This window comes from Hippopotamus amphibius, chromosome 10 (genome assembly GCF_030028045.1).
Source record: "Hippopotamus amphibius kiboko isolate mHipAmp2 chromosome 10, mHipAmp2.hap2, whole genome shotgun sequence".
Classification (NCBI taxonomy): domain Eukaryota; kingdom Metazoa; phylum Chordata; class Mammalia; order Artiodactyla; family Hippopotamidae; genus Hippopotamus; species Hippopotamus amphibius.
Genome location: NC_080195.1, coordinates 13,364,297 through 13,380,153, shown reverse-complemented (window position 1 = coordinate 13,380,153; position 15,857 = coordinate 13,364,297). Strand labels below are relative to the sequence as shown.

Genomic DNA, 15,857 nt, shown 5'->3' with positions numbered 1-15,857 from the left:
TTCCATCAGAGCACTCCATGGCTTTCCACTCCCTGAGAATAAAGCCTCGACTCCTCAGCCTGGCACGGCCGTGCCCCTCCTCCTACTCTTTGCTTCATCTTCCATCAGCCCACACTCCCGAAGCCCTTCCTCCAGTCCGAAGACCTGCCGACTGCTCCCTAACACATCCTCCTCTCCCGAGCCTCAATATTAACTCCAACTCCTCCATAATGACAGCCCCCGTCTCGGGGATGGTCCAGGCCACCTTCCGTAGAGGGGCTCCCACAGAACCTCCATCCACATACCACTTACCTAGCTTGTTATCAGTCTGGTCCCCAAATATGACAGCAATGGTAACTCAAGGAATGTGCTCTCCCTGCTGCTTTGTAGCAGGCCTTCAACAAACACGTGCTACTTCAAACAGCCTTCAAGAAGACGTGCGCTTAAATATACTTCAAAAACATACCACCTTCAGATAGCTCACCTCCTGATGGGAGAAGAAGTCGCGAGGGAGTCTTTCCAAAAATGAGGATAATGAAAAAGTGGATTTTTTCCCCTGCACATCAATAACCTTGAGGTAGTCAGGAGAAGGGCTCAAAAAGGCATAAAGTGCTTCACTCTGACACAGTCTTTCATCTGAAAGCAGATTCTGTGGGAGAGAGAGGATTAATTCCTCCTACGTGGCAGCAATACCTCTACATGCTGGGAGCCAGCAGAAGTAAAGGCAGAGCTGACTGTCTCAGGAAATCGACTTTCATCGTAATTCTCAACCTAAAACCACTCCCCTTTCTCCTGAAATAAAATATATTAGATCAATTCTCACTGAGCTTGATGGCAAACCACCCTCTGTAGGTTGGCCGCAGTGCCCTGATCATTCTGCTGTGGCAGACATGGGCAGACAGGAGAACTCACTGCTCAGGGCAACATAAAAGTCTCACTTTGCAAACCGCTTGCAGATCCAAGGGCCGCCACCTTTGAAAGTCAACTTTCACTCACCTATGTTTGAACCACGTACACATTCACACATTACACAAGGATCCCACGCAACCACCCTTTCATGGCTACGTGCGGACTTTGTACATCAGCTGAAAAAAGAGCTTTGGGTTGTCACGTGGTGGTAACTGCCTGCCAGGCAGCAGTTTTCTGTCCCTGTGCTGCCCCCTTCCACAGGCAGCACATGTTTACATAATTATGTAACTGTTTTTATTGGCCCATAAACTGGAAATTTCCTCAAGTTCTTTATGTACTTATCTGGCCTCAGGAGAAAGGAAAGGAGAACGTGCATTGAGTTCATGTACAAAGCAAGTGCTACGGTGAGACAGGAAAATTAACAATGTGACCATGAGAACATGTAAATGTCAGTGTTCACAGACATTTACATGTTCTTAGGAGTAAAGGAACCAATGAGAAATCCTGCCCCACGGATGACGTAACCCCCTGCGGGGATGGGACACTGGGGTTCTGATGGCAGAAACTGGTTGGGAGAAGAGGTTACATTCTGGTTCCAGAGGAGTTGGTCCATGATGTTCACATTATATTTGTTCAGATGAAGGCCGAAATCTGATAAACCCTATGACCCTCCCTAGAAAGTACCTCCAAGCGTGTCCAATAGTGCCACACTGGGGCCGGGGGCCGGGGCACCCCCCACATTCCAGTGGTGGTCAGCTTCCTGTGTCCTGCAGAAGACTGGCCTGAAGATGGAGGTTCTGCCTCAGACATGGGGAAGGAGATTTAGGGGATGGGCAGTAAGGGTCACTACTGCCTTCCTGGGCCCCTGAGCCTTTACTCCTTTTATAGAGCATTAAATGCTCAGTTGTATGTGAGGGCGGATTAGGAGGAGTGAGATCGTCTCCTTCCACCTTGATTTCCTTTAGCTAGTCTACACTCCAACACTCTTTTACAAAATGGTAGCAGATGATAACTAATGGTAAGTCTCAAATAATACAATCAACATAAATAAGGAAACCATCAAGGATGACAAGTCTTTGGACTAAGTTATATTCTATTATGAAGGAAAATAACCAAACTGAATATGTATGAAAAGTTAGAAATGTTCTCAAAGATTATGTCTATGGGGCAAGGTGTAATTGGGATTTTATCACATTTTTAAGCCGAGAACAGAATCCTGATCCCAGCTCCTTCCTGCCAAGGGCTTAGAGCATGTTGTTCTATACTGGTGGAGATTCTAAGAGGACTATTCAGTGGAAGATGAAAAGTGTAAAACATTCCAGGAAGAGCAAACAGTGCATGCACACCCAGAAGTGGGCACAGTGCTACTGGGGTAATGGCTGGAGCAAGTCGTGTCTCTGTGTGTGTGTGTATGTGGAATGATTAGCTAGATTATTAGATATCTATTATGAGTGTGCCTCAATAGGGAACCATGTGTCGTATATAAATATTCACATAAACCTACACTCGATGCTCTCCTCTTTTCTGGAAGGTCCTGTGGACCTAATAATATCTGCCTTTCAGACTAAACATTTTGCATCTTGCTTTTCCTGTTTGCAGTTGGCAGGATGATATTTTGAAACTTCAGTCTGCTGTGTAACCTACCTAAATACATTAGTGAGCACTTTCAAATAAAGTCTTTGAGGAAATGAAAAACAAGTTAAACCATTACTTCCTGACTTAAAATCCTCTTGATTAAAAGACAAACGGCCCCTCGAGGTGCCTGTTTCACCTATCCGGGCAGATGGTCCCCGCCCTCAGACTCACCCGCGCCACCTACTGGCAGCACAGAGCACATGCTTCTCTAGGCACCAGAGCAAGAATCAATAACCCATTTCCATCACCAGCAATCCAGCAGGGACACCAGTAACCCCTCCCCAAAGTGAGGGATGCCCCAGTCTCTGCAGCACAACGGAAAAGGCGTCTGAAGGGCTGGGAGCACCAAACAACCCGAGACCCTCTCCTCCCCAACAAGAGTCTGGAAGGAAACGGAAGTGTCTGCTGGAGGATCCCAGAGCTACACACATGGGGCTTCACAAGCTTGGATTTTGAATAATATATAACTTGTTTCACAAACAAGACCTTTAATTCATCTGAACGATTTAATCAAGTACAATGCTTGAGTGGGTTTAATACTTCCTAGACATTCTGAATCAGCAACAAGTGGTAATATTTCAGTTTTAAATTCTTTCCTGTAAGCATTTAAACATTAATGATTCTCTATCTCAGTTCTGCCATAATTAAACTTGGGAAATTTTTCAAAGCTGCAATTATTTTATTTCCTGAGGGAAATATGTGTGTGTGTGTGTGTGTGTGTGTGTGTGTGTGTGTGTACACATTTACATATTTATAAAAATATATACATATGTATTTAGAGAGAGAGAAATATATGCGAGAAAAAGAGAAACTGGTAACACTTGCAAGGGAACTCCAGCTGAAATGTATCTCCTTTATGATCCATACTCCTGTTGAATATAATATACAGCCTTTACGAAGAATCTGGCAACATCCATTATTGTCTCAGGGATTCTAGCTACTACTGCACTGGCAAAAAGTGTTTTACGAGGCAAAGGTCCATGCCCCCTGATAACTATAAGGGTTTTGGGGTCCATGGTGTGAGCAACCTAACTATACTCTGATTACAGAGGCCTCAGCTAAGGAAAAAATAAATAGCATACCTTTGTCCAGTCTAATTCTCTGAAAACAAACTGAAGGAAAACAATTAAGTGTTTACAGGAAATTAGGAGACTATCTTTAGGACCTTGCAGTAAGCGAAGATTTCTTCACAAGCACAAAAGGCATTAACCACAAAAGGGAAAAAAAATGGATAAACTGGACTAAATTAAAATTGAGAACTTATGCTCAGTAAAAGAACTCATTAAGAGACTGAAAAGGCAACCCACAGAAATAGAAAAGATATCTGCAACACGTATGCTCTGACAGGGATTCACACCCAACACACACACAGAACCCCTGCAAAGTGATACAGAAAAGACAGGCGACATGAAAGAGGAGCAGACACAACTTTAACTTCATGAAAGAAACCACCCAGTGTGGAGCGATCAGAACCCCTACACGCCGCCGCTAAGAGTGTAAAAACCACTATGACCACGCTGAAAAACCGGAAGACCCAAATCCCTAGGGATTCCCCAGCAGCTATTCACCAAAAGACAAGCACTGGCAGCCTACAGCCACCCTCTCCATCACAGCCTACCCCTGGAAATTCTCCGAACATCCATCAGCAAGCGCATGAACAGACTGTAGGGGGTTCGCACAGGAGAAGCCCACTCAGCAATGAAAACAAGAACATGAAAATGAAAAACACAAGGAATTGAAATCAAAGAATGGTCTGCAACTGAAACAGCACAATGGGAGGGCCTCAGGCCCACGATCCTCAGTGAAGGGAGTCGGACAGAAGGGGGTCCACACCCTACAACTCCACTGATGTGAAGTTCAAAACCAGCTATAACTGTGTGGTCGGGAGTTGGGACCATGGTTACCTGTGGTGACGCTGAAGGGACAGGTGAAACTCTGTGTCTGGGACTGGGTGCCAGTCCCAGATGTGTGTCCAGTTTGTGAAACTGGAGAAAGCCGCACACATGGTCTCTGCATTTTCTGTATGTGGAGTATACATATATATATACACACATACACATATATATATATCACCAAAAAGCCCCCACAAAAACCCAGAACCCAAAAGCAAAGATATTTTGAGGATCTGGCAAGACCTGTGAAAACAGGAAGCAAACAGGCAAAGCTCTCAGAATCATGACAGTTCAACCCCCAATAACCCCCAAATAACTAATTTTCCTCCCACATCCAAAAAGTTTTCAGTTGCTTACCTGTAAAAACTTATTTAATTGATTCTTTGACTTTTCCATAAACTTTTGATCTACAGATTTGAAAGGCAGCTTGCTAAGAGAAGGCAACTGGACTTTTTTTAAAGAAGGGAAACACTGTGAGGGATAAAAAATGAAATGTTAGTATCTTGAAATTACATTTAAATCTTTAAAAAAATTAGATTTTTAGTAAGAACAAACCAAGTATCTTCCTTCTATACTAGATTCCTCTGAGACTGAAGGCCTTGAAAACCTACCTGTTCTAACCAGGCTCAAGGGATCTGGGGGAACAGGACGTGACAAAAAAAGCTAACGCTCGTCCCTAGACTTACAACCGCCTGGAAGCTGGAAATCGCGGGGCCAGGCTGGGAAGACGGGTCTGTGCGACATGCTCGGAACACAGCGTGCCAGGGTGTGGACACCTGGCTGGCAGCAAGAGCTTTTCTCTCAGAATGTGTCTTGTTTACAAGAGCTCTGTAAGCAGTTATCAAGGCTGACAAAAGAAGACCATGGGAAGAAAGGATAACTTGGGTTGTAGTTTTATTACTGCCTTTCAAGGGCAAGCTGTAGGCTGTAAATATATTAATAATAATAAAATACGTTAATAAATAATAACAACAGACTTTCCTTTGTGGATTCAGTCCTACAATCTGTCAGACGCTGTGCTAGAAGCTTGGCGTGTGTAACAGCTCCGAGTCATCCCTATTTTACATATGAGACGACTGAGGATCAGGACTGAAACCCAGATGCATCTGACCATAAAGTATGATCTTAGTGCCAAGCCCACAGGCACTGCCGCCCGCCCCCAGACACCAGGAGGACAGTGGGCCCCAAATGCTCAAGGCTCTGCCTCTTCACCGCTGGAATACGCTGAATAAATCAACTGGTGCCGAAAAGTGAGCAGAGAGAGGGCCTGCCTGCCACAGCCTTCCCTCCTGCTGTCACCAGGGTCACAGCAGCCCCGCCAGCCTGGCCACAGCAAGGACGGCCTGTGCAAGTTACTCGTAACAAAGTTTCATAAGTGCCTCAGGTAGTGGGAAAGGAAAAAGAGCCCACCAGTGCATCTCTCAGGTACAATGGCATTTACCCGAGAAGGATTCCAAGGTTCAAATTCAGGGTGAAATTTTAAGAGAAATGAAACAGGCAGTGAGAGGTAGAAGGGAAAATTGAAATCACCAGGGACCTGTCACAGTCATCAACAGGGAGAGTTCTTTCAAAAAATGAAAACTCAAAAAACAAAAAAAAAGCAAGAAAAGAAAAAACTCACGCCATAGGAAATACCAAAGGTGAGAGAAGAACCCAGTAACCAAGCCACAGATGAAGAAAGGTAACAAGATGAAAGGACAGACATGAAATTTTATACGGCTTGTTTCCTCGAATGCTTCAGTGCAATTGTTTTTGATAGAAGTTAGTGATTAAAAGTGTTTTTAAAAAAATCACCCTAGGAGAAAAAGTGAAAAGCAATAGACATATTTCATTTGCAAAAGAAGGGTCTGAGAGGTGACTGTAGGGTTTTACCAGCATCCATTCCTTCTGATCAAGAGAAAAATGGACTTAAATGAAGGTAGAAATGATTGAAGAACTTTAATTGCCGGGGTAAAGGGCAATTAGCTCCAGTAGGTAGAGAGTCAGAAAAGATGCAATTTCTGAGAAAAATGGAAAAATAATGAATGGAAAGTAAGACAACCTGGATTCTAGTCCTGGCTTGGCCATTATGTATATATCGTGTGATGAGTCAAACTCTCTGGGATCATGTTCCTTCATCTATTATTAAATAAAAGAACTGACCTAGATTAGTGGCTTTCAAACATTTTAAATGAAAATTCACAGTAGGAAATACATACCACACTGCAACCCACAATGCACATGCAGATACACACATCCATGTATTATATAAGACACACACCCAGACACACAATACACACACCCAGACATGCACATCCATACACGCAATACATCCATACACGCAATACACTCACCCAGCTGTGTAATACACACACCCATACACCTGCAGCAAAAGTGCCACAAACAACACTCACCACCACTACTGTAACCACTACTAACAAAAACAAAGAATGTTCGCCAAGTACAGCACATTCTTCTAAATGCTTGGTACGTGCTTCCTCCCTTCACGCTCACAGCAGCTCTGTGAGGAAGGTAAGAAGGCACTATTAACATCTTCCACTGATGGGAAAAAGAGGCACAAAGAGAGAGAGTGGCAGGTCCAGGTCACAGACCTGGTGAACAGTAAAGCAGATCCAAACTCCAGCAGCCTGGCTCCAGAGTCTGTGCTTTCAACCACCACACTCTACTGATTCAACTCCTTTATGGGATGAAATGCAACACAGTCTACCGTCTTTCTCTTGTTGCAACCCAGAACTGATCTTACTACCCCCAAGCTTCGAAACTGCTGGCCATCAATGCTCCCCAGCTGTCCTCCAGCTCTGGGTTCCATGGGGTTCAACAGAGGCTAGACAGTTACCTGTCCTGAAGGGTTTACACTAGACTAGATGGTTGATGTTCAAGTAAATTTCCAAATGTCAAGCCGAAAATGCCACTTTGCCAGTATCAACAGCAAAGGAGAAAAATGAACTAGTTTCCTTGTTGTAAAAACTGAAATGAGCTCTTAAATCTCTTCTTCTCAGGAATTCTAAATCTATGTTCACAAGAATTCATACCTCACTAAGTTTCCGGTGTAAATTCTGAAACTCACTGAGCCTTCTGGGGACTGTCCAGTTCTTAGTTTCAACTCCTCCAACTTCTTGTAAGCTTACCATGACGAAGTAACAGGGCATTTGTTCACCATTCTCTTCTGTAACCTTGGAAAAACAGACAAACACAACAGCAACAAAAGCACGGTAAGTGATACGGTTGGCAAGATTTTTAAATGTCCCCCAAGATCTCCCTCTCCCTGCTGTGCGTGCCCCACACAGTCCCCAGGACATGAAACTGAGGGGGTCTATTCTGGCAATTAGGTTATGTTATACGGCACAGCCGACATTAAACTAGGGCCTATCGTAACCATACAGGCCCTTTCAAAGCTGAGGGATTTCTCTGGCGAGTAGTAGAAGAGGAATCAGAGGGCACACAAGAAGGATGTGACACACTCTGCCAGCATAAAGCTGGAGAGGGCCATGGGGAAAGGATCTGGGGGTATTTCTAGAAACTGAGAACAGCTTTTCCCCAGTTGACAGCAAAAGAACAGAGATCTCATTCCCACAACCACCAGGAACTGAATTCTGTCAACAGCCTGAATGGAAGTGGATTTTTCCCCAGATTCTCCAGACAAGAACTCAGTCTGGCCAACAACCTGATTTCAGCCTTACAATGCAGCGAGCAGAGAACATGGTCACACAGCGCTGGAGTTTCAACCTACAAAATTGTGAGCTAATGCATAGGTGATGCTTTGAGCTATGAAATGTGTGGTAATTTGCTGTGCGGCAAAAGAAAACTCACATAGCAGACTTACCATCCTAACTATGTTTGCTTGGAAAAGCAAATTAACAGCAAGCAAACAGGTGTGAGAGACCAACACCTCTCTCAGAGAAGGATGAGGGCTTCCCCAGTTTAATACAGGATTCCACAAACCATGATTTCTGTTTTCATGAAATTTCACATTGGTAGATGTAATTCCCTCTACCTCCCCACTCAAGGTAATTCTTAAACACTTACACACATACCCTATCATAATTCAGAACAGGCCACTATTGCCCTTAATGTAAATGGGTAAGAGAAGAAACAAAAAGAAAATGCATTGAATTTAAGTTTGAATTCGTGTCCCGAACCGAATTAGAGACAGAGAGTCAACAGGAAGGCAAAGCAAGGAGACTCAGGACTTGCTGACAAGCATGGCTGAGCCCCACCAGGTAGGACCACCGTCCCTCTGTGAGGACAGGGAGATGGAGGCACAGACAGGCCACAACTGTCCTAGGACCACACGGCCCACAGAGCCTCAGCCCGTCTCAGAATTCCAGAGGGGAACACATCCTCTACGCATTCCCTCACAGGGCTGCAGTCAGGTGACCCCTCTGTGTCCATCTCCATTATCTTTTCAGGGACCAAGGTCACAGCGCGCTCCTGAGTAACAACTGATTACCAGGGCAAAGGGCCTTGTGAGGGTTTTTCCTCCTTCCTTCCCTCCCTCCCTTCCTCCCTCCCTCCCTTCCTCCCTCCCTCCCTCAGTATCTGCCTTTGGAAGACAGCTGTAATAAACTGTAAAATGTCAGAGGCAGCTCTACGCAAAGCTGAGGAGGTGACAGAGTTTGTGTCCTCTCCCTCCCAAGGGCCCTCTCTGTTACCTTTTGACATCACATCCCCTAAGCCTCCCTTGCTAGATGTCCACCCCAAAGATAATCCCATCTGCGGGGATCAAGTGTTTCTACACAGTATTCCAGGCTCTGTGCAACCTTCCCTACCTACTGCCCCCACCTCCCCTCAAGAAAGGTATCTGGCCCTGCAGCTCACCTTAATGGGAGGGCCAACAAGCACCAAAGACACACTAAGGGCGCTTGGTAAGCTCCCACATAACACATGTGCTTTCAAGGCTGGCTCCTGGAGAACATGCATGGTTTTGCTGCTTAAATTAGAAGTGAATTTAAGGTTGTGAATTCTAAGCCCTTCCCCCAGTAAGAGTGTCAGGCCACTGAGTTGATGGGAAAAGCAGGGATGGACACAGATAAATTGGGCAGATGGGCCCTTGCAAATCTCAGGAGTTGAGTATTTGACCAGCCGTTTGAGGTAATGATGGGGCCAAACAGTCACACTTGTCTTACTCAAGATCTTGTCATCTGTGTGCTATACGATGGACTTGATTTTTTTTTAATTAATTTTATTGGAGTGTGTTGATTTACGATATTGTGTTAGTTTAAGGTGTACAGCAAAGTGATTCAGTTTTACATTTACATACATATATATATCCACTCTTTTTCAGATTCTTTTCCCATATAGGTTATTACAGAATATTGAGTAGAGTTCCCTATGCTATATAGTAGGTCCTTGTTGGTTATCTATCTTATATACAGTAGTGTATGTTAATCCCAAGCTCCTATTTTATCCCCCACCCCCCAGCCATGTTTTCCCTTTGGTAACCATAAGTTGATTTAGAAATCTGTGAGCCTGTTTCTTTTGTAAATAAGTTCATTTATATCACTTTTAGAAATTAGATTCCACATATGAGTGATGTCATACGATATTTGTCTTTTTCTGAGTTACTTCACTTGGTATGATCATATCTAGGTACAGTGGACCTGACTTTCATCTCCAGGTTTTGATAGGCAGGTAGGAAGGAAGGAGTTGTCAACACTAACAATGTAAATGCCTACAAACATCTTTCCTTCAAATGAAATTACTTTTTACAGACAAGAGAAAAAAGATACAGTGTATTCTGAAAACTATTATCCCATATCCCTCAGAGAATAGCAAAATATTTTCTAATTCAAGGGAAAAAATATTCATTATTAAAGATCTTAGAGCTACTGACACTTGAGCCACTGAAGTCAGCAGGATGGATCAATCAGAAACACATTTAAAATTTTTCATCTCCAAATTTCAAGTAGTGCTTTCCATTTTATTTCAACCCTCAGTGGAAAAGTAAATTGGTAATTCAAGGACATTAAATTTTCCTATCTGAAAGCTGCTTATGATTCCAGTGAACAAGGACAACTTTCTGTCTGAAGTGGAGGGAGATCAGATCTACACCAGGCAACCCAGTAACGGCTCCCAGTCATGAACCAGAGTCAAAATACGGGGTGAGGAAGGTAGGACCAATGCAGTCTAAAAGAATGAATATAAGTTTTCTATTCCCAACCTTAATTCTTTGGGACAAAATCTTGTCTGATAAAGTCAAACTTAAAACTGGGAATAAATACATAATAGATTGGGAAAAAAAGCAGTCAAACCTACCTCTCCACTAGTGATGGAGGCTTTCCACATGCCAAGGTTCTCACACCACCAATCTGTCCTTGCCATGTGCAGCTGCAGGTCTGTACGTTCTTTCTCTATTAGAATTATTTCCTCCTTCAACTTAGAAACAATCTGCCACAGGAAAGACATCCTGGGAGTTACAAAACCATTTAAAATGCTATGCAATTCAGCAAAGTAGTAAGATACAAAATCAACACACAAAACTCATCTATGTTTCTATACACTAGCAATGGATAATCCAAAAAGGAAATTAAGAAAATAATTCCATTTACAATAGCATAAAAATAATAAAATACTTAGGAATTAACGTAAACAAGGAGGTGAAAGATTTCTACAATGAAAACTGCAAAACACTGATGAAAGAAATTAAAGAACACATAAATGAATAGAAAGACATCCCATTTTCATGGATTGGAAGACTAAATATCACTGAGATATTAATGCTACCCAAAGCAATCTACAGATTCAATGTAATCCTTATCAAAATTCCAATGATATTTTTGCACAAATATAAAAATCCATCCTCAAATTCATATGGAATCTCAAGGGAGACTGAAAAGCCAAAACAATCTTGAAGAACCATGAAGTTGAAGGACACACTTCCTGATTTTCAAAACTTACTACAAAGCTACACTCATCAAAACAGTATGCTACTGGCATAAAGACAGACATATACCAATGGAACAGAATAGACAGCCAAGAGATAAACCCTTGCATATATGGTCAAATGATTTTCAACAAGGGTGCCAAGACCATAAATGGGAAAAGTGTAGTCTTTTCCAGAAATGGTGCTGAAGAAATTGGACCATCAGCCACAGCAAAACCAAGAGATTGGGCCCTTATGCAATACCACACACAACAATTAACCCAAAATAGATCAAAGACCTACCCATAAAGCCAAAACTACAAAATTCTTAGAAGAAAACATGAAGGAGCTTAATGACACAGGACTGGCAATGATTTCTTGGCTATGACACCAAAGGCACAGGCAATAAGAGAAAATACAGGCGAATTGGACTTCATAAATTTTTAAAACTTTTGCACAAAGAGCACTATCAACACAGTAAAAAGGTAACTCACAGAATGGGAGAAAATATTTGCAAATCACATATGTGATAGGGGGTTAATATGCAGAAGATATAGAGAACTTTTAAAACTCAACAACACAGAAACAACCTGATTCAAAAATGGCCAAAGTACTTGAACAGACATTTCTCCAAAGAAAATAAACAGCCAAAAAACACATAAAAAGATGTTCAACATTACTAAGCATTAGGGAAATGAAAATCAAAACGACAATGAGATACCAGCTCACACCCATTAGGATTACTGCTATCAAAAAACAGAAAGCAACAAGTGCTGGTAAGGATGCAGAGAAACTGCAACCCTTATGTGCTGCTAGGGAGAAGGTAAAATGGTGCAGTCATTATGGAAAACAATATGGAGATTCCTCAAAAAGTTAAAAACAGAATTACCACATGGACCACTAATACCCCCAAAGAAGTGAAAGCAGGGTCTTGAGGTACTTGTACATCCACGTTCAAGGAAGCATTTCTCACAATAGGCAAAATGTGGAAGCAAACCAAGTGTCCAGCAATGGATAAATGAATAAACAAAACATTGTATATGTGTGTGTGTGTGTGTGTACACATGCAATTGAATATTAGCCTTAAAAAGGAATGAAATTCTGACACATGCTACCATATGGATGAATCCTGAGTACATTCTGCTGAACCCTGAACACATTATGCTATGAGAAATAAACCAGTCACAAAAGGACAAACACTGAATGATTTTACTCACAGGAGGTACTTAGAGTAGTTAAATTCATAAACAGCAAAAGCAGAATGGTGGTTGCTGCGGGGGATGGAGGGGTGGGGGTGGGTGGGGAATTATTGTCTAATGTCTATTGTCAGTTTTGCAAGATGAAAAGGAATTCTGGAGAAGGATGGTGGTGATGGTTACATAACAATGTGAATATACCTAATACCATTGAATTGCACACATGGTAAATTTTATGTTATGTGTACTCTGCTACAATTTTTTAAATAAGTAATTTTTAAAAATTCTATGCTCACCATCTTCTTGGATCTCTTTTAACGAGAAAACCTATAAGGTTATGTAGTTTGTCCTCAAACTCTGTAGTGTGAGAACAGAAGCTGTGCCTCAAAACTCTCCTGAACGTGCAATCCATGTCCTTCCTCAGAAAGCCTGCAGGAAGCACATCGTGCACTTTACCATCAGTAAGGGCTGTCACTGTTTCATTTTCATGGGAGTATATTTGCTCCCCAAGGGCAGGTATTAGACTGTTTCACTGATTCTTCACACCTGCATAGCCTCCTGCACTTACTCATCACTCAGACTTCTGAACGCACATTCAGAAAGTGCCAGAGGAGATCAATTTGGCAAAGCAAAGAGCACCAGCCATACCTACATTAGGGAAACCTCCTTGTTGGACCAAAGAGGTATGAACACAAAGCAAAAAGCCACACCACCGCTTGGGTGTGAGGAATGCCAGGTAGTGAGATGCTGTTTACATTTTTTAAATTTTCAAATTCTGTTGGTTTCTAGCAAAACAGTCTATTTCTTCCACAATTCCATGAGGTGTGCTAAGTTGTACTTGCAGTGTTTGAAAGAAAAAAATTTTTTAAGATTGTCCTTGTATAGTTAACTCACTTCCAGAAACAACTTTGTCACCAGGGGAAGCTCAGCCCCTTCCCCAAAGGCACTTCAGGCAAGTGGGACAAAAGACACAGTTACAGCTGAGAATGGGAAAGAACCCCAAATCATAATAGGTAAAAGACAAATGCTCTTCTTATTCTATACTAGAAGCAAAACAAACAAACAAAAATGGAATGTACTTCTCAGCATAAACTGAAAACAACTATTTATCAAATTAGAAAAATGGAAACTTTTAAAGACAACCTTGAAAGCAAGAGAGTTACCTTCTTGTCAGGTTTTGGTGCATTTTGAATAGAATTTAGAGCTTGCCTCTTATAGTCAAGTTTCTCATTTAATTCTCGTAGTTTGTTTACAGCAAAACTTGCTTGCTCATTAATCCGACTGGTGCCTTCATCCACAGCTTCCTCACCAGCCTCACCTCCCGGGTCCTGGGGGAAAACATCACATGAATCACAATATCTTATGACGGAATATTCCCTAAGTACTACCTACAGTATGGGTTCTACATCATTACAATACACTGCTCCAAAGCACTGGATTCCACTAAGGAAAGAAAGGATGGTGGAAAGCCTACAAGTAGACTGCTTTTTCTCAGCAAAGTGAAAAAGCAAAGTATTGATATTTAGAACCAAAGTAACTGGTATTTGGAATTGCAGTGAAAAAAGAGAAACATTTAATAGCCTAGAGAAAGGAGAAAAAATTCCACACTGTTATTTCCCAAATGGTACACCCAAGGGAACCTGCACAGAACAATGGAAGGCAACTGAGTTATCTTCTCAACTCAACCGCAATGTTCTGTGCCGAAATTTTGACAAAAAGCACTGAGACCTGGCTTCCTTTTGGTCCCCTAAGAATATTATGAAAAACTCATGCAAGTCCCTTTAATGTAAAATTTCCAAATTTCCACTAGTGAAAGTATTTTCAGTATACCCTTTGCTCAGTCCTTACTTTTATAATCAACAGGCAGATTATTTTACAAGTAAAACGGTTAGCATTTGAAAATGACTTAAGATTCATAAAAGAACTATATAATCTGGAAAAACCTTAAAAATTACCAACAAACAGCATATTAGTAATTAGATTCATGAGCAGCAACAGCATGAAAAGAACTGCTGATAACTGTCTTTTGGTTTGTTTGCTCATGAACTTTCTTCCAGATTTTTTCTTCTAATTTTTCTCAATTGCAACAAACAGTAAAAAAAATTTTTTTCAAAGAAAAATAAAGTATTAATAATCATAGAACACCAAGTTGTTTTCACTTTTGTATATTCTTTCTAATCCTTGTCCATGTGTATATATATTATACCATTCTATGCCTTGTATACATTCAAGAGGGTATTCTGCCTTTTTCTTATAATATATAAGGCTGCATATTTGAGGGTATTGTAGTCTTTAAAATTATAATTGCTGTGGCTGCACAATATTCTATGCATTCGGAATGTACTGAGGCATATCCCTATTGCTGTGGGTTGATTCTGCTTTTTTGCCATTCCAGATATATTAAAATAAACTCCACTGTGCATAAACTTTTTTCCCTACATTTTAGTTATTTTCATAGGATAAATTTCAAGAAGTAGGGCTACTGGAACAAAGAGTAGGAGCTTCCAGAAGGTCAGCGATTCATACCACCCTTCTCTGAATCCTAGGTGAAGGTGCACATTTTTTCATGCTTGTTTACTACTTATTACCTTTCATATCAACTGTTGCTTCAAGTCCTTATTCAATTTATCTGTTGGGTATTAATGTTTTTACTAATTTGGATGAACTGTTCACATTTGAATATTAATCATTTTAATTCCCCAGGTAGAGAGATCAGTTTGTTTTAGCTGTGCTATCCTAAACATAAAACACAATGAATGAGTTTTGGATCCATCAGTTCTGTGGTTTTACACACTGATAATGTAAAGAACCAGGTAGTAAAACTTTTTTTTAAAGTCCGAATGACTGAATTTTAACAAGAGTTCAGAGACATCCACTTCTAATACCATCATGAAGAAGTACCTGATTCCTCAGGGCTTGAGATATAGTGAACTGGACAGAGAGAAAGAATCCAAGATAAATTACAATCTTTCTATAGAAGGTGATCCTAAAGCACTTTTTCTTTGTGCCTTCAAAACCTTCAAACTCATATAGGTCATAAGTAGTAAAAGGGAGATGGCAACTGGGGCTCTCCAAAAGGACCCCGGACACTATAACGAAATTGGACTTCAGGTATGGCTGCACAAGGTTTCTTTCAAAACATCTTAATTTTATCTGATTTTTTTAAACTCTAAAATATTTCCTGCAAACTCTTCCTGCATTCTCTACCTCTCCTCAATTTTTCCCCATCCTTTTTGTCTGTTCTTGGGCTGGACTGTCATGCCACTGCTTCTCTTACTTGGTCACAAATGCCCCACCCCACACATTTTCTGCCCTTACTTGTCGGAAGTCAAACCCAGGTGTGTCTCAGGCAGACAGAGCAGGGAGGTCTCTGACTCAGCACCA

The 15,857-nt window shown here is 41.5% G+C and overlaps 1 protein-coding gene across 10 annotated transcripts in view; it reads right to left on the bottom strand.

Moving 5' to 3' along the window:
* SNX25 (sorting nexin 25) overlaps positions 1-15,857 on the bottom strand; it is a 115,809-nt gene that overhangs the window by 24,276 nt on the left and 75,676 nt on the right. For 3 of the 10 annotated variants that reach the window (XM_057697102.1, XM_057697109.1, XM_057697107.1), the window contains 5 exons: positions 13,637-13,801; positions 10,671-10,802; positions 7,448-7,588; positions 4,773-4,886; positions 464-628 (listed from right to left, as the gene is read on the bottom strand). In XM_057697102.1, coding sequence (XP_057553085.1) covers positions 464-628; positions 4,773-4,886; positions 7,448-7,588; positions 10,671-10,802; positions 13,637-13,801 — 717 coding nt within the window. The other 7 variants (XM_057697103.1, XR_009047731.1, XR_009047732.1 and 4 more) reach the window with 7 other exon arrangements.